Source organism: Sceloporus undulatus, chromosome 4 (genome assembly GCF_019175285.1).
Source record: "Sceloporus undulatus isolate JIND9_A2432 ecotype Alabama chromosome 4, SceUnd_v1.1, whole genome shotgun sequence".
Taxonomy (NCBI): Eukaryota; Metazoa; Chordata; class Lepidosauria; order Squamata; family Phrynosomatidae; genus Sceloporus; species Sceloporus undulatus.
In genome coordinates, this window is record NC_056525.1 from 57,319,270 (window position 1) to 57,339,142 (window position 19,873).

Consider the following 19,873-nt stretch of genomic DNA (forward strand, 5'->3'; position numbering starts at 1 on the left):
GAAATTTCACATTTCATTTAATACACACACACACACGAATGGTGATGCTCCACCTAACCCCGTTTCTGCCTCCATCTTCATGTTATGCTGGGTAACTGCATGTGCCCTGCCCTTGTGCGCACTTTAACACTCACTCAGAGTGCAGCCAAGTCATTTTCAGAAGTCTTTCAGCATCAGAACTTCTCACTAGTGTTATCATATACCATGCTGAACTATGTAGGCGTTTGTCACATAGATTTACATCACAAATGACTGGAAAGTCAGGGAAAGCCAGCTGTGTGAAATCAAAAGGGGGACGACAAAAATGGATGTGTATAAAATAAAAATGATATGAAAAATCTTTTCGACATTGACAGTTAAAAGGAAGAGTAACATTTGGTGCAATGGAAACAGTTGGATTTGGCAAGGTAATGATTATTACTTAATGAAGTTGACTACACACCTGGGGACCTGTACAACACTTCCTCTGCCACTGTTTCCATATACTCCCTCCCACTAGTGGGAAAGATTAGTACCAAGACTCAGACAGGTACACTCTCCCCTTTGATACATCTGTAGGTAAACATACAAAACTGGGAAATCCTTCAGTTATTTGAATCAGTAATCTCCTCCAATCCTGCAATCTCCCTTTGAAGAGGACTCATTTTTAAAAGTGATCACACTGTTACAAAAAAAAAGGATTCAGTAAGACTTAACCAATGCAAATTGCTTCATGGCTAAAATATGACAATTTTATGCAGTAAAACATAAACATGGCTTCAGCCATTGGAAATAATGGAGCCAAATTGTTTCTGAAAACGTCTTTTCCAAATTGTTTGCTAGTAAAGTGATAGAAAGTTTATACTGCTTTGCATTTTATACTGTTCTCAGATTACATTTCAAAAAAGTTTTTAATACAGTATAGTAATGTTTATTTTCATAAAGAAAGAAAAATATACATATAATACTCCAGAAAGGTTACAACCAGAAGATGTATTATACAGTATTTAGTATTTCTGGGCAAAGTATTTCATATTATTTAACTCTGATTCCAGTAAAACAAGATGCATCTTTAACTGTCCATGACCACAGATGGTCTATGCTTCCAAAGTCTTTTATAATACAGAATCTTTATCACCACCAAAGTTTGCCAGGCACTTCAGAGCCCACTGTCCATGATAAAAGTTTCTTCCATTATCTTCCATAATTTTAGAAGCTTTCTTAAAACTCCAGCAGCTGAAACAGCAAGAAACTCAGTTTCTAGACCCCCTTCCCTGCTGAAAACACTTCTGCATGATGAAGTCTTGCTTTCACTAAATAAATGCACTAATAGCCCCCCTTTCATATTTTTGTGATCATTTGTAACTGTCTTGGGGTCTTTCATCATTAAACAACAGTAAGAGGCAGACAAGACAAAACAAAATTAAAAGTAGCAGCAAATAAGGGTGGAGGCTTCTTTTTTTGGAACTGTGAATAAAAGAAAACAATTTGCAGCCTGACATGTAATGTCAGTAATTGGCATAGGAATTCAGAGGATAAGAAAAGTGATAATTCTGATGTTCCGTCCATCAGTTCTACTACATTCAAACAGTGGATGAGTACATAAAGCTCTTCTCTCACTACAACTGTTACCCATCCCCCCCTGCACCCCATGACAAGAGCTGCTGCAGCTGAATTGCTTCCAGATGTTGCCTTCAGACTGAATGCGCAGACAGGCCCCCTGTGCGCTGAGCTGGAGAGAAAGGAAGGTTTCATGTTTTCCCCCTTGTTGCTGCTGCTCTGAAAACAAAACCATGCTGCAGCTTTCTAGGTTCAGCTGCTATCAACCTTGTCTCTGAAGTTAAAGTCAGCTCAAGACATGTAGAGAAATGAGAAGAATGTCAGTGATGAATTCAAGCAATGTCTGCTGTGCAGCTTTCACCAGCAGATTAAAGTAATTACCATAATGTCTTTATAGACCATTTCATGGACAACTGACTGGATTAGTTTCCTTCAGTATAATGAAGCAGTTACTCACAAACTGTTGTCTTCAGGATTCTGAACTACAACCATTTTGTCTTGGCACCATATGCAGCTTGGAGAGAGGATTACATTTTGGGACCAGTTATTGCAACTGAGAAATGACAGCAGTACTGAAACATGGCATTTACTCATCAGACTGTAATCTAGCACTACATCCCCTTCCGTTGTTCCCCATTACCTCCTACCGTACCAGTAATCCTCAGTGCTTCCACCCCTGGTGTACACAGGGCCCTCCAGCTCTCTTGGTCCTGGGAAGACATTCTCATGTTGTATGATTATCGTTTTGATGAGCTCATTGACATGAGCTTGGCAGGAGACCTGATCGTGTCCTTCAGGCACTGACATCAGCGTGGGTCCAAAGCAGATGGCTAAATTGTAGGGGTCCATCATGTTCTCCTCACTGAACTGAGATAAACTACGGAAGAAAGAATGGGAGGAAGAGGATGACCATGAGGAAGAAGACCAACAACTCTCAGCACAGGAAGAGCGGTTAGCTCTATCAGCAGCTTTTAAAACTTTATCTAATACTACAAGAGTGTATTGAGCCTACTTAGGAAGCAGGAACATCACCCTAAGCACTGATGACATTTAGCTCAGGAATTGGGATCATTTCAGAATATAATACTTTGCATGAAATTCAGCTTTACTCTCATGGGGTGGTGTCTCTCTTAACACAATTTCCACTGTATGCATATTTGGAATGAATATGCAGAGCGCTTTCCTGCTGGCTAACACTTTTGATTTCTACATTAAACAGCCAGCAAGTTTTTCATTTTCCAAACATCCCCTCAATTAACACATAAAGAATTTTGCTAAATGTGTGTCTGTGTGTGATGTGGGGAAATCATCATGTAGTTCTCTTTTAAGGTGGTTTATTCTCTGTGCCAATTGAATGTTGTTGCCAGGGATTTATTTCTTGGCATTTTGCTCTGCGCACCCTGCTTGGATAGCAGCTGCAAGCAGCAACACCTCATACCCAGCCAAAAAGCAAATGAAAGTGTGATTAAGCCATGGGGCCACATGGTTCATAGGCTGCAAAGAACCTGGCAACCAGCACACCCTTCTGACTATTTCCATTTTCACCCTCCCTCACAGCCAAGCTTTCTTTCTCCTTCATCTGCCCAAGAACTCGTAAGAACAGTAAAGGACCATGCCAAAATTCAACATGGAATACTGGTCATGGGCATTTGGAGCACTAGTCAGCATGATACAGTGAAAGCCTCTGAAATAAGACAACAGCCATTCAGATGGAGACTTTGATTTTCTAAGGTTGGTGGACCACCCCAATTCCACTTTACTGTTGCCATATGGAGAGAGAGATCTGTCTGCAGCTATCAAGAGTGTAATCATGTGCTGTTTGACTGCAACAATACAAAGGGTAAAAAGGAGAAGCTCTCTGCTGCAAATGTATGCCACTCTCTTTCTACAAAGCCTTTTCTGAATCAGGCCTTTCTTTGGAAGCATTTCAGGATCTTTCCATGTGAGCTGGCTTTTGATGTCCGGAAACAAGATTTTAACTAGGAAAGATATCTCTGTACAAAGGCTGATTTTAAATTTGATATTTTATCACAGCCTTTACAATTTCCCTCCTACGCTCCCTACAATTCTTACAGAAAGGCCATGCTAGAACTCTAGTACATACATTTGTTTTTTTATTTATGCATGAGCAATGAATTTGGCTAGTTAGCAAAATCCAGTATTTAGCAGCAATTATTCAGTCTCATGTTCATAGAAAGCATACTCAATCAAACTCCCTCCCTCCGCAATTTGCCTGTTACTTAGAACATCTGCCTAATAATTTGTAGGCGGAATTACTGTGTGCACTGAGAATATGTATACACCAGAGTAACCCAGTCTTCTTAACCCACAGGTTTGTGTGAATAAAACTTAAAAACCAAACCTGTCAATTTGGGTTTTGCTGGGCACCAGTTAATGGTTAAGCACAAAGCAGAGTTAATCAAATGTCAGGAAATATACACTGTTTCTCAGTCCATTTCTTTGACTCGTGAGATACCATTAAGGGTAAAAGCAAACATTTTTTTCAAAGTGGCATCTCAAAAATGGGAATCCCAGGGCATGTAAGAATCTTCTAACTCTTATATAGAAAAATTCTATTACTGAGCTGCAGGAAATGTACTCTTTCCTACAGAGAACTATCTAAAGGGTGTGGCAAGACAATGCCACACTTTATGGGAGTATTTCCCCCTTCACAGTACAATGAAGGCTTCATTGTCTTTTTTAATTAATGTCAGACTCAAGGAAATTATCTAATGCCCTGGAATGATGACCATCCCTAAAACGGTAGCTGTTTTACACTGCAAGCAACAGCAAAAATTATCCAGATTTTTTTCTGCAATAATAAAATAAAATAAAATAAAATAAATGCTGCTTGAGTAACAAAAGTACTACATTTTGGTTTTTCATTATACATTGGTCCCTTGGTATCCGCTGGGGTTTGGTTCCAGGATCACCTGTGGATACCAAAATCAATGAAGGCTCAAGTCCCATTAAATACAATGGAGCAGTAAAATTGTGTCTGTTATATAAAATCAAGGCTTGCGCTATATATATATATATATATATATATATATATATATATATATATATATATCAAGACTGGATCCTGAGAAAGGTGAGGTTCGAGTGGAAGAAACCAAGAGATTCTGTGTCTAGCTGAAGAATTACTGAGGACACCTTGGTGGCTTGGTCAATGTGGGGCTACAAGGACAAATACAGTCCTTGCCTTCCTCACCTACCTTAGAACCTGAGATATTAAGGGAATTAGAAAAAAAAACTATCTTGATTACAGAGCATCCTGGCCCTCCACTGATGGGAGAAATAAACCATGCATATAGCTTTGTATTTGACATGCAGATCTAGACAGAGACCTCCAAACCACCTTTGGATTCAAAGAAAGACATCTGGATTCAGACTCTATTCTCTGGGACCTAGAGACTACCTGCTTAGAAAATCCATTGCTTTACTGATATGCCCTTGAGTGTTCTGGATTGTTTGAGACAGCAGATGCTCCTCTGCTCCTCCTCAGAACTACTTCCTTGTGAAAAGAATGGAGCATAATCCTTCCTGCTGACTTATGTGATCCTTGGCAGATAGGTTTTCCATAAAAATGACCACATGATACTGAGCAAGATGAATGGCCCTCAGATATAACCAATTTATACTGTCCTGAGCTTCTTACCAGCATCATGTGCCCTGAGCACTTACACATTTAAACTGTTCTAAATTGGTGTTTTAAAATGGAACTTCTTGTTTAATTAATTTTTGACTTAATTGTATTTCTTTTTTGTATTCTGCTTTAACATATGTTGTAAGATGCTTGGGTCTCACAGTAAGAAAAAGAAGGAAATAATAATAATAATAATAATAATAATAATAATAATAATAATGTATTTATTTATATCCCGCCTCTTCCCTTTTGGAGATCAAGACAGGTAACAACAGAGGTAAATACAATACAAAATAGTCAAACAAAACAAACCCCCAAATCCCTCCAACCCTCACCCTCCCTCCCTGAATAAAATTACCACAATAAAACCATATATAAATATAGATCACAATAACAAGTTAAAATCAATTAACACATGGCGACAATGGTGAGATTTAATCAGAGAATCAGACTTGTTCTAGTTGGGACAAAGGTCAGTCTGGGAAAGCCCACTGGGAAAAAAAATGTTTTATTGCCTTTTTGAAAGCCTCAAGGGAAGTTATTTGGTGAGTCTCTTCTGGCAGGCCATTCCAGATTTTTGGAGCAGCAATGGAGAAGGTCATCTGGGAAGTCATCACCAGTCTGGTTTTCCTCAACTGCAGTAAATACTTCCCAGAGGCCCTGAGTGTGTGGGAAGGATAATATGGGAGGAAGCATTTCTTCAAGTAAGCTGGACCCAAGCCATGTAGGGATTTATAGGTAATAATCAACACCTTGTGCTGTGCCCAGAAGCTGATAGGCAGTCAATGTAGCAACTTTAAGATAGGTGTAATTCGGTCGAACCCGGATTTTCCTGCGTCCAGTCTGACTGCCATATTTTGTACCAGTTGCAGCTTCCAAGTGTGGTACAAGGGTTGCCCCATGTAGAGCGCATTGCAGAAATCAAGACGAGGTTACCAGTGCATGTACAACCATTTCTAGGTTGCGCTGTTCCAGGTAGGGTTGCAGCTGGTGTATCAGCCAAAGCTGATAACAGGTACTCCTGGCTGTCGCATCTATCTGAGATGACAGTTGAAGTGACGAATCCAGGAGCACCCCCAAGCTGCGAACACAATCCTTTAGGGGAGGTGTGATCCCGTCTAGGACTGGTGAACATACCTCCATACCCGGGTTAGGGCTACATATCACAAGTACCTCTGTCTTGTTTGGATTCAACTTAAGTCTATTTTCCCTCATCCAATCGATTATTAACCTCAGGCAGTCATTCAGAGGGGAGATGTCCTCCATAGTCACTGAAACTGTCCGACACATAGAGCAGTAGCTTTGGGTGTCATCAGCGTACTGATAACCCCGCCCCATGTCTCTGGACGATCTCACCCAGCTCCATGTAAATGTAAAACAGCATGGGGTCCGGATGGCACCCTGAGGGACGCCAGATGTCAGCTCTCTTTTAGAAGAGCAGCTGTTGCCCAGCATCACCATCTGGAATCCACCCAAGAGGTAGGGAAGGCTTCTTTAATATGGGTTTAACCACTGCTAGTTTTAGAACAGATGGAAAACAGCCTTACCTAAGAGAGGCATTTATTATAGATTTTAATAATTTCATGGTTGCCTCACCTCCCTGGATGGCCAGCCAAGACGGGCATGGGTCAAGAGGGCAGGTGGTCTTTTTTAACCTTACCAATATAAATTAGAGAACTGCAGGAATAGCAATGACATGATATTCTATATATGCCTGCTTAATGATTTTTAGAAATAATGTGGTGCCAATAAATATAGGAACAGCTTGAGTGAAATATTTTACTCATCATTCTAAAAGAAAATATTCCATTTCTAAGTTGCTCACTCCTGGTCTAGGCCCTTGTTCTGGGGCCAAGTGATGGTTTGAAATCTGGCAAAACTGGCAATACAGAGGCAGTCCATCCCTACATAAGTTCTAAAGGGATTAAGTTAAAAAAACTGTAGATGTCATTTAAACATTAGGAGAACTATTTAACAGTAAGAACAATTTTACAATGGCACCTATTGTTGGTGGTGGGGTGGAAGTTCTTGCTCACTGAAGGTCTTCAAACAGAAACAGAGCAGCTGGTTGTTTGGATAGTTTAGCTCTTTGTCAAGATAGAAGTCAGACTAAGTGGCCCAAAAGTCTCCAATTATCTTATTTTTCCTCCTCTGTGCTACAGATACCTTTTAAGGGGGACTTTTAATGAATACTTACTGACTGAGGAATGCAAAGAGGTATCTCATTACAATCAAAGTAGTTTTAGGCAAAGTCAGTAGGACTTTCCGGATGTGCTGAGCTCTTTCTTGCAGATTGTCCATTGCTAAAGGGAAGGAGAGAGAGAAAAAAGAGAAACAGAGATTGCTTTTCAAACCACATAAAACCTTATCCATTGCACTGTCTGTGCAAATTGCTTGATTTTCTATGTTTACATGGTTGAAGGAAAAACTTGGATCAAGGGATGTCATATGACTTATCTTATCACATGCATTTGGAGACCCACTGCCACTTCTAGAACCTCAAGATGCCATGAGGAATAAAACAGAAGCACATGTAATATATATATATATTTTCAAAGCGTGGACAGATATAAAGATAGATTTTCTTCCATCCCTATACCGAGACTGGGTAATCATGCATGCCCTGGGCCACAGTATATAAAAAAGGGGTACAAAAATATACATTTTATTAATTTATTTACCACCCCAGCAGAACTGGGTCTCAAGGCAGTTTACAAAACTGAAACAAAAACCAAAATAATAAAAAATATACACAAGATAATTAAAATCCAAATACATTATCTATAACCTAAAAATAGTACAACATACTATTAAAAGTCCTTCCTAAAAACAATAAATACTCAAAGGACTGCTAGAATTAAAAAAAAAAAAAGAATCTCTGTCTGATGATGGAAGGACAATGGAAAAGCTGGTTTACCTTTCTTAGAAAGGAAGTTCCATTGCCTAGGACCAGCCCACCAGACATACCTGTGAGATTGTGGGACCAAGAATGAGGCCTCTCTTGAAAACTCTAGAGCCTGGGCATGCTCTAAGGCAGTGGTGGCAAATGGAGTGGCACTCAGAGCTCTCTTTGTGGGTACACACACCATCACCTCAGCACAGAGTTCACCAGAGTTTGTTACTAGAAAGTCAGAGGGACATGGCATGGAGAAGACTGGTAGCCAGTGGAGATACAGTGACTAAGGAGTTGTGTGGAAGAGAAGAGGCAAACTAGTTCTTGAAGCATTGTGTGCAAAATTTCTGAGGGAAGATTTGCAATCTGTTCTGCAAAAGGTACCTTGAAACAGAAGATGTGAGGGTACATTTAGAACACAAATGAGAATCATTTGGCCTCCCCAGATACTGCAGAACTGCTATTCCTAGCATTCCTCACCACAGGCCATGATGAATTCAACTGCTGAAACTTGCAGTCTAGAAACATCTGGAACAGTGATTCCTGAATGTTGCTCCTCCAGGTGTTTTGGATTTCAGTTCCCAGAAGCCCTTGACAGCCTGGTCGAGAATCAGAAATTCTGGGCAGTGAAGTCCAAACATCTGGAGGATCAAAGTTTGGGAATCACTGATCTGGAGGGTTGCATGATTCCTGCTTCTGCTTTAGGGGTTGTTCAGACTATGATGCAGGTTGCATATTGTTGGGATTAAGTAGTAAGTAAGTTCATGTGAGATTTGCACAGGCTGCCATTATATTTTAGCAGTCCCCATGCCATTTCATCTTTAAAATCTGATTTGCCTTTAAGCTGATATAGAATCAAGTTACTAGAAGGATTGTCTGTACAGTCGGCCCTTCTTATATATGGATTTTCTATACACACATTCAAGCATCCACGGTTTGAAAATGTTCCAAAAAAGTATAAATTTCAAATATCAAACCTTGATTTTCCATTTTTTATAAGGGACACCATTTTGCTCTGTCATTATATTTAATGGGACTTGAGCATACATGGATTTTGTTATACACAGGGGATCTTGGAACCAAACCCCAGCGTATAACAAGGGTCCACTGTACTGGTTATCAATCAAAGACAACCAGTGGAGACCTTTATTCATAGTCTTACAGGCAATAGGTTAGTGGACATGTAACAAGTTTGCTCCATTCTCAATGTGACACCCCTTCAAATATTTAAAAAGGGCTATCATATCACCTCTTAATCTTCTCTTCTCCAGGCTAAACATACCCAGCTGCCTAAGTCTCTCCTCATAGGCCATGGTTTCCAGACCCTGCACCATTTTAGTTGCTCTCCTCTGGAGCTTGTCCACATTCTTTTTGAACTGTGGTGCCCAGAACTAGACGAAGTATTCCAGGGGAGGCCTGACCAATGCAAAATAGTCTGATGCTATTACAGTGCGCCTGCGTCATACGCGGACACATTATATGCTGCTTGCTGGAAGAAACAATGGGGGGTGCACCCATGGTGTGCGCACTCCGCCGCTGCCCCACGCCACTGCAAACACGAGCCCCATTACTTGTAATGGCGCTCAAGCATACACACTTTTTCTTTTATGTGGGGGGAGGGGGGGTCTGGAATGGATCCCCTGTGTAAAAGAAGGGCACACTGTACTTCTTTCGATCTAGACACTATACTTCTATTAATACAGCCTAGAATTGCATTAGCTTTTTAATTGCCACATCACACTGTTGTTCAGCTTGTGGTCTACTAGGACTCTTAGATCACATGTATTTTTGTAAAATCAAGTGTCCCCCATCCTATATCTGTGCATTTCATTTTTTCTGCCCAAGTGCAATACCTTATATTTCTCTCTGTTGAAATTCATTTTGTTAGTTTTGGCCCAGCTTTCTAATCTGTTAAGGCCATTTTGAATCTTGATCCTGTCATCTGGAGTATTAACTACTCCTCCTAATTTGGTGTCATCTGCAAATTTGATAAGCTGCCCTCTATTCCTTCATCCAAGTTATTGATCAAGAAGTTGTATAGTACTGGGTCCAGGACAGAATCCTGCGGCACCTCACTGGTTACTTCTCTCCAAGATGAAGAGGAGCCATTGCTAAGCACCCTTTGGGTTTGGCCGATCAACCAATTACAAATCCAGCTAGCAGTATCAGTATTTGTATGTGCATGTTAGATTCATTACAAATCCCTTATACACACGCACGCCCTGTTCATTTGCCAATCCTCTCTGCTTAACAGATTAAAACAACTACCATATTTTCTGGCGTATAAGACGACTGGGCGTATAAGATGACCCCCAACTTTTCCAGTTAAAATATAGAGTTTGGGATATACTCGCCATATAAGACTACCCCTCTTCCAATGCACACCAAATAAAAATTTAAAAAATCAGTAATTTTAATTCAAATGCTTATGACACGCAGGTACTTAGCAGGAAAACTTGTTGTATGCAACAATATTTGTACAGCGCCTTCCTTCCAGGTTGTCATCTCGTCTCAGGTTGTCATCTCGAGGAAACAAGGCAAACAGTGCAAGGACCCAACAGTGGGAGGCAAAAAAACTTGCACAGGCAGCAAGTAAAAGGGAACCATGGTCTGCGATGTCTCTACACTAATGCACAGAGCATGGGAAATAAGCAAGATGAACTCGAACTCCTAGTACAACAAAGCAAATATGATATAATAGGCATCACTGAAACCTGGTGGGATGAGTCTCATGATTGGAATGTGGAAATAGAGGGGTATAACCTTATTAAGAGAAATAGGCCAAACAGGAAAGGAGGAGGAATAGCACTATATGTCAGAGATATTTACACCAGTGAAGAGATCCTGGACATCAATCATGGAAGCCAGGTGGAGAGCATCTGGGTAAAAATTAAAGGGGAGGGAAACAACAAGGATGTTACGGTGGGAGTCTACTACAGAACCCCAAGTCAGACTGAGGAATTGGATGATATCTTTCTAGAACAGATGACCACACAGTCAGAAAAGAGAGATGTAGTAGTGATGGGCGACTTCAACTATCCTGATATTTGCTGGAAGTCAAACTCAGCAAAATCCTCAAGGCCTAGCAAATTCCTCACTTGCCTGGAAGACAATTTCATGGTCCAAAAGGTGGAAGAGGCAACAAGGGGGTCAGCTATTTTAGATCTGATCCTAACCAACAAGGATGACTTGGTTAATGGGGTGCAAGTGGTGGGATCATTAGGTGGAAGTGACCATGTTCTCCTGGAGTTTGTAATACAGTGGAAAGGAGAAGCCAGGCATAGTCAGACACGCATCCTAGACTTTAGGAGAGCGAATTTCAGTAAACTTAGAGAAGTATTGAGGGCGATTCCATGGTCAGAAATACTAAAAGATAAAGGAGTTCAGGATGGATGGGAGTTTCTCAAAAGAGAGATACTGAAGGCACAATTTCAAACAGTTCCAGTGAGAAAGAAAAATGGGAGGTGTCTCAAGAAATCAGGATGGATGACTAGGGAACTTTCAACTGAGCTAAGTTTGAAACGGAACATGTATAAGAAATGGAAAAAGGGGGAAATCACAAAAAAAAGGAATTCAAAGAAATAGCAGGCATTTGTAGGGGTAAAGTCAGAAAAGCTAAAGCGCAGAACGAACTCAGGCTTGCTAGAGAGGTTAAGAACAATAAAAAGGGCTTTTTTGGATATGTCCGCAGCAAAAAGAAGAAGAAGGAAACGGTAGGGTCACTACGTGGAGAAGATGGCAAAATGCTAACAGAAGACAGAGAAAAGGCAGAATTACTCAACACCTTCTTTGCCTCAGTCTTCTCAGAAAAAGAAAAGGGTGCTCAACCTGAGGATAATGGAGCAGAGGACAGAATAGGGGAATTTCAGCACAGAATAAGTAAAGAGATAGTAGAGGAACACCTTATTAATCTAAATGAATTTAAGTCTCCGGGACCAGATGAACTACATCCAAGGGTATTAAAAGAACTGGCAAATGTAATATCGGAGCCATTGGCAATAATCTTTGAAAACTCCTGGAGAACAGGAGAGATCCCAGCCAACTGGAGGAGGGCAAACATTGTCCCCATCTTCAAAAAGGGGAAAAAAGAGGATCCCAATAATTATCGTCCAGTTAGTCTGACATCAATACCAGGAAAGATTCTGGAGCAGATCATTAAACAGAGAGTCTGTGAACATCTAGAAGGCAATGCCATAATCACAAAAAGTCAACATGGGTTTCAGAGAAACAAGTCATGCCAGACAAACCTAATCTCTTTCTTTGATAAAATTAAAAGCTTGGTAGATGAAGGGAATGCTGTGGATATAGTATATCTTGATTTCAGTAAGGCCTTTGACAAGGTTTCCCATGACATTCTTGCAAACAAGCTTGTAAAATGTGGGCTAGACAAGGTAACTGTTACATGGATTTGTAACTGGTTGACCGGCCGAACCCAAAGGGTGCTCAACAATGGCTCCTTTTCATCCTGGAGAGAAGTGACCAGTGGGGTCCCACAGGGCTCTGTCCTGGGCCCAGTGCTATTCAACATCTTTATCAATGACCTGGATGACAGAATTGGGAGCATACTTATCAAATTTGCAGATGACACCAAATTAGGGGGAATAGCTAATACCCCAGAGGACAGGATCAAGATTCAAAATGACCTGAATAGACTAGAAAGCTGGGCCAAAGCTAACAAAATGAAATTCAACACAGAGAAATGTAAAGTATTGCACTTAGGGCGGAAAAATAAAATGCACAGATATAGGATGGGTGACACCTGGCTGAATGAAACTACGTGTGAAAGGGATCTGGGAGTCCAAGTAGACCACAAGTTGAACATGAGTCAACAGTGTGATGCGGCAGCTAAAAAGGCCAATGCTATTTTAGGCTGCATCAATAGAAGTATAGTGTCTAGATCAAGAGAAGTAATAGTGCCACTGTATTCTGGTCTGGTCAGGCCCCACCTAGAATATTGTGTCCAGTTCTGGGCACCACAATTCAGAAAGGACATTGAGAAACTGGAGCGTGTCCAAAGGAGGGCGACAAAAATGGTGAAGGGTCTGGAAACCATGCCCTATGAGGAACGACTTAGGGAGCTGGGGATGTTTAGCCTGGAGAAAAGAAGGTTAAGAGGTGATATGATAGCCCTGTTTAAATATTTGAAAGGATGTCATATTGAAGAGGGAGCAAGCTTGTTTTCTGCTGCTCCAGAGAACAGGACCCGGAACAATGGATGCAAGCTACAGGAAAAGAGATTCCACCTGAACATTAGGAGGAACTTCCTGACAGTAAGGGCTGTTCGACAGTGGAATGCACTCCCTCGGAGGGTGATAGAGTCTCCTTCCTTGGAGGTCTTTAAACAGAGGCTGGATGGCCATCTGTCAGGAATGCTTTGAATTGGATTTCCTGCATGGCAGGGGGTTGGACTGGATGGCCCTAGTGGTCTCTTCCAACTCTACAATTCTATGATTCTATGATTCTGATTCTATGATTCCTGCTTTCATATGGTCACCACATATGGTGGGGATGTGGCCGCGGCCGTTTTTGAGCTCCCCCCACCATATGCGGCGACCGCAGATTCTCCAGTCCAGCTCAGAAGTTTCAGCACCTGCCCTATAAGATGACACCCGGCATATAAGATAACCCCCAACTTTTGAGAAGATTTTCCTGGGTTAAAAAGTAGTCTTATACGCCAGAAAATACAGTAATACAACATCAGAGAGATACTGTGATGTCACCACCTTATAGGCTTTCAGGAAAAGATTAAAGATCCATTTGTTTTTGGTTGCTTTTTCTTGTTATATATTAGGCATTTTAGGGCTTATTGTATATACACGACTATAAGTCAACCTCATGTATAAATAACTGTAAGATTCCAACCACAGGAATTAAAATGAAATCATTATGTCATAACTGTGTAGTGTAAAATGGGCCCTGGTTTACTAAGGACTTCATCACATGGGGGGAAAGAGGGCAAAAACGGGGTTTAAACAGCCAATTATCCTGTGCAAAACGAGGTGTCGCATTTAAGATTTTCACATGATGTCGCTATTAAAGAGGCCATAAAGAGGCAATAAACAGCAACAAATCATTCACTGGGAAATCCCAAAAATGATTTGTTGCTGTTCATTGCCTCTTTAATAGCAATGTAACTGAAAATCTTAAATGCAATATTGCATGTTGCACCGGATAACTGGCTGTTTAAACCCCCAATTTTCCCTGTGTGATAAAGTCCATAGTCAGGATTTGATTCTTTGAACCTAGCTGTATGGAAGATCTAAGAGCTCTCTTTGCTGGAGCAGCCATAACAGAAAAGTCAATTACTTAGCTCAATAAGATGGGTGTTGTAGGAGAAATCTCTGACATATTATTCCACTGATAGATTAACATAACTGAAAGATGAGGTAAAGAGCTCTGGTCTATAGTAGACTAATGGGAAAAAAGTGGGCAGCATAAATCCTTGGCCCTGGAAGTCCAGAATTATTTGGCAAAAAACTGCTCTTTTGATCTAATGAGAATTAAACTGCTTAGACCCAGTTGTGGGAGAGTGAAACACAGATCCTTTTAAAAGAAGCTCTCCTACATGCTACTTCAAAGTCTGCTTCCATTATGGACCTTTTTATACTGGGACAATGGATATACTGTTTGCCATTCAGTGTTTGAATGAGTCAGCACTAAGGAGTTCAGTATAAAACTCGAAGTCACAAGAACAAACTTTCCTTTTCCCCTTTTTTAAAGCATCCTTGAAATGATAATGTAAATTACCAACTTAACTTTGAGAAAAGTCATTTTTGATGTTCATGATAAGGAACATCTCATATGGTCATAAGGAACTTCTCTTATGCTTATGGAAGGTAGCCAGCCAGAAACAAACAACTGCTGGATTGCAATACACACACACACACACACACACCCCTATACTGTAGTTAAAACCACAAAGACACTACATTAAATAAAATGAAAAAGGGGTTAGGCTTTGTTTAGATGGCTTAATTTACAGTGAAACATCCTTTTGATGAGTTTGTCTTTAACACAGTATCTCTCTGATGTTGTATTAGTTGTTTTAATCTGTTAAGCAGAGAGGATTGGCACATGAACAGTGCATGCATGTGTACAAGGGATCTGTAATGAATATAACATGCACACACATATACTGATAAATGAACTGCCAATGGACTAGGCCAGGGGGAAAGATTCTGTTTCCTATCAGATCTTTGCATTTTGAAGGCAAAATATGTTCCACATCCTAGTAAGCTCAAAGACAACCATGCACAGGTCTCTTGCCTGCCTTTCCTGAAATACTGTGAAAGAGGTGTTCTGAGAAGCCAGCAGCATGGTTTTTTAAAAGATAGCTTAAGTCCTATAAGTGCTGGGAGTGAGAAGGAAAGAGTTTTTTGAGATGAAAAGGATGGAAAATCTGCAATTTATAAGATGTTAACACATAGCAATATTTCATGGGGAAGGTGAATGAGGAGGAAAGAAACTCTTCTAATTCCAAGGTGAAAAAACCTGTTAAATATTTTAGAAGACACTTTATCCTGCTGCAGTTTGAGCCAGAAATGCCTTTTCTTTGGGCAATAAAAATACATTATATTCTTATTGTGGTAAGCAATATTTCCCATCAATTTATGGTATTAACAATGGCTTAGAACCAATGATTTCCTTCTGGCAATGGAATGGACACCAATGGCAGACTGAATTACCTTTCTCTCTCTGAAGTATGCTGTGCTATGAAGGTTTGGGAGAACTTCTAGAACAGATACGGACAGAGTGTGTGCATCTGTGTGTGTGTGGCTGCAAGAGGAAGAGGGCAAGGGAAACTCCTGTTAAATGGAGCCTTATTTTTTATTAAATTGGTTAGCCACATTGCCAATTGATTCATTTTACTCTTCTCCTACTTACTGACACATGCAATCAAGTCATGAAAGATTTCCTTGGGGAAGAGAGGATGTTCCAGCCCACGAAAATAAAGCTTTAGAACTCCAGCTATTGAGTCCATATCATGGTCATTTTGGTCTCCAGCCAGTGGATCCTCCCCTAGTTACAGCAAAACAAGAACAAAAAGAGAGCAAACAAAATATTACATATTTTAAAAAACAAGATATGGAGGCTCTATTAGTAATATAAATAGAGAAATCATAGGAGGGGCCTCAAATGTGTCACAGTGTATATTATATAAATGCTTTTAACCCTTTTACACACTCAAATCAACATAAAGTTAATAAAACTGCAGCATGGATAGGCAGAAGTTGGATCTTCTGGTGATTGCTGAGTGACTTGCTCTAAATTGCCAAGGATTTCTGAGTTCAAATTGTCTATAGCAACATTGTATTACAACTAATGACGTTTACACTCCTAAATTAGGTTGTGGAAAAAGAGTGCTGGAGTTTATGGGGGATGGGAACAAAGGTGTGAATTTTTAAATGAAAGGACTGGCACACTTGGTTCTGGTACCGATAATAAATTCCTGGATAGAGGCCCGTTATAGACTGCCCAAAAGGGGCGGTCTCAGGCCGCTGCCGGTTGCAGCGCAGAGGAGTCGCAGCAGCCAAACCACGCGACTCCTCCGCACTGCAAAGAAGGAGCACGAAAATCGTGCTCCTTCCGGCAACCTGGAAGAGACGCCACAAGTGGCAAAGTGTGCACTCACGGCGTCACTTCCGGGCCGTGATGTGCGGACGCAGAGTGTCCGCTACGTCAAAATGGCGGCGGCCGTGTGGAACGGCCGCTGCCATTTGTTATGGACTCTGTCCGTAACAGAGTAAGGGGCGTCTAGAAGAGATGCCCCTTTTTCAAACTGGGACATCCTTAGGACGTCCGAAATGGCGGTGTGTAACGCGCCAGAGTATGCTTTCAGTATTACCCACTCTTAATTCTTGTTATATGACTTTCTACCTTCATCAGTGTGATGCACTTGGCATTATAGGAGTAGAGAAAGGAACAGGGTTCTCATATAGTTTTTCCTATCTTGGCAGTTCTGGCTACAGTATTTATGTTGGATTCATGGAAGCTAGTGAGGGCAATATCTAGAATCATGCATACATGATCTGAAAGTTAGCTAGTGCTACCTGGGTAATCCTATTCAATTGCATTAGTACTCTGGTCTCTACCCAACTAGTTTACTTGATTTTATTTTTGACTAAAACAAAACATATTAAAAAAGATTACAATTGAAGAAGATAGATCCCAGAGAAAACTTGTCAAACAACAACAGATATTATGATGGGGAAGCCTTAAAGTAAACCAGTACAAACCTATCATGACAGAGGTAATTAGCTATTATCTTAACATAAAATAAATGATTTACAAATTAGATCATTAATATTCCCTATAACAACTACCACTAAAACTTCCTAATGAAACAACAAACTCAGACATTATTGTTAATTTCATTGGTGCAGTCTAGAGTGGTCAACTATTCAAGGTCTAGGGGTTGCATTCACCCCTCACTAAGAGCAGGGGTGAGCAACTGTGGCAGGTTAGGCATTATCTTCCTAGGAGGCCTTGGAGAGCTGTACCAACTCCTGGAAAAAAAATGCCCCCCACATCCCAGAGTGCATATGGGGGCATTCTAGAGCACGCACGCACGCACGCACACACACACACACACACATAGGTTTTACAAAAAAAAGAAGAAGATATTTTTGACCTGGGGGGAGGGGCGCAGGCCACACTTCGCCCACCCCGACTTAGAGGGTAGCATCAGTGTTCCACATGCTCCACCCCCATTTTAAACTTTTTTAAAAAATCAAAATACTTCCTCTTGTTCTCTGGGGGCATGGGATATGCATGTGTGATCACCAACTCTGCTGAAAGCTGTTTCAGATCTAGGGAAGGCCTTTTAAAAAAACCATTAAGTAACCCAGAAGTCAAAATCCACACACAACATAGCAAAATACTTTACTAAATATTTTTAGGAAGAAAATAAAGGAGATGGGTGGCACCGGAGTTCTCTCCAAGTAGGCCAAAACCATAAACCCAGTAGACATATGTGTTTAACCCACACACAGCAACTAGACACAAATACATTTCTCAAAATCTTATTTTATTTCTAGGCAAATGAACCTCTGTAATTTTACTGTTAGATACCAATACATTCAAATTTAGAATTGTATCCAGTCTAGAACAGCCATTTCATATGAATTTGACACAGTAGTGTGTTCATACAATCAGCCTCCATATCCATGGATGTTTCCCCCCACAGATTCAAGCATCCATGGCTTGAAAATATTTTTTAAAATATAAATTCCAAAAAGCAAACCTTGCTTTTGCCATTTTATATAATGGACACCATTTTACTATGCTGTTGTATCTAATGGGAATTGAGCGTTCATGGATTTTGCTATCCATGGGGCGGGGGTGGAGGTCCTGGAACCAAACCTCAGTGGATCCCAAAGCCCACTAGACAGACCTTCTAAATATAAAATATTGTTTGTTATTAAGAACAGCTTTATGATGTGGCTGGTGAATGTGGGTTCCATGTTTTGGAAATAATGTAACAGCAATGACTTGAGAATAACTCTTCAATTTAGTATTTAAGTCAAGTTTCTTTAACTTAATGCATTGTAGGATTGGAGCCAATGTGTCTTGGGAAATTGTATCTATTACAAAAACTTCAGAAAATGTCAGCCATGAAATAATTAAGGAAGCCTGACTGGACTTGTCCGCATGTCTTCAAAATCTATACCTTCTTACAATCTGACAAAGCACGAGTGCAGCTCCATTTGAAGTTTGTAGGGTAATGTGACAGAAAACATAATCCCAAGTGATTTTTGATGTCAAAGGTTACTGAGAATTGAGGTGGGGGTGGAGACAGTCTGCCTGCAAACACTGTAGGAAAGTTTCCTATTTTAAAGTTTCATGAACTAATATGCCTCAAAAATGAATGTTCTATACAGGGAAAGTTCAAAATGTACCTCTCTCAAATGCATTTTTAATATCATTCACTTCAACTTGAGATCCTGACACCCTGAATATTCCTTCGTGTTGCAGACCTGTAAAGAAAAGAGGAAGAGAAATCAATGGGAACAGAAATTATTAAGCACATACCATCTTTGCAGCAGTCTGTCTGTAAAAGCATTTGTTATGGCAAATAAGCACAAGTCGGTAGCACAACTACAAAATCATTAATTTCCATTGTTGTAAAGCTAATGAAGAAGTGCAATACAAGACTAACCTAGAGAACTGCTAGTGTCTTTGGAGGGGATGGGAGGGAGATTTCCAGGGTGGGGACACATTGCCCCCATACCTGATGACTGAAGACATTCATATCCCTTATCTTTGTCCAATCACCTTTAGTAATATATAATATACTCAGTAATATATAAATAAAATGGCAAAAATGATACTATATGCCCAGTACAGATGGCCAAAAGCGCCGTCATAGGGCTGATTTTAGGGCTCTGGGGGGTTTGGGTGTCCATATGCGGCCAGCCTTTCTAGTGGAGCCTGTGTGCCATCTTGCCGGTGTCCCATCCACACAGGGCGTGCAATAATGATGCGTGGGCATCCCTGCGCTCAAATGGCGTTCACTGGAAGCCCTGGTGGCGCAGTGGTTAAATGCCTGTACTGCAGCCATTCACTCAAAACCACAAGGTTGCGAGTTCAAGACCAGCAAAAGGGCCCAAGCTTGACTCAGGCTTGCATCCTTCCGAGGTTGCTAAAATAAGTACCCAGACTGTTGGGGGCAAATTAGCTTACTTGTTAATTAGCTTACTTGCTGTTCACCGCTATGATCTTTGGAATAGCGGTATATAAATAAAACAAATTATTATTATTATCATCATCAATGCTCACAAGCACCATTAGGC

General features: G+C 40.6%; 1 protein-coding gene across 1 annotated transcript in view; it reads right to left on the minus strand.

The window, feature by feature from the left end:
* Positions 1 to 19,873, minus strand: part of SRGAP2 (SLIT-ROBO Rho GTPase activating protein 2) — a 266,745-nt gene that overhangs the window by 23,696 nt on the left and 223,176 nt on the right. Inside the window, 4 exon segments of the mRNA XM_042463031.1 lie at positions 2,192 to 2,416; positions 7,386 to 7,491; positions 15,966 to 16,100; positions 18,980 to 19,057. Of these exon segments, the coding sequence (XP_042318965.1) occupies positions 2,192 to 2,416; positions 7,386 to 7,491; positions 15,966 to 16,100; positions 18,980 to 19,057 (544 nt within the window).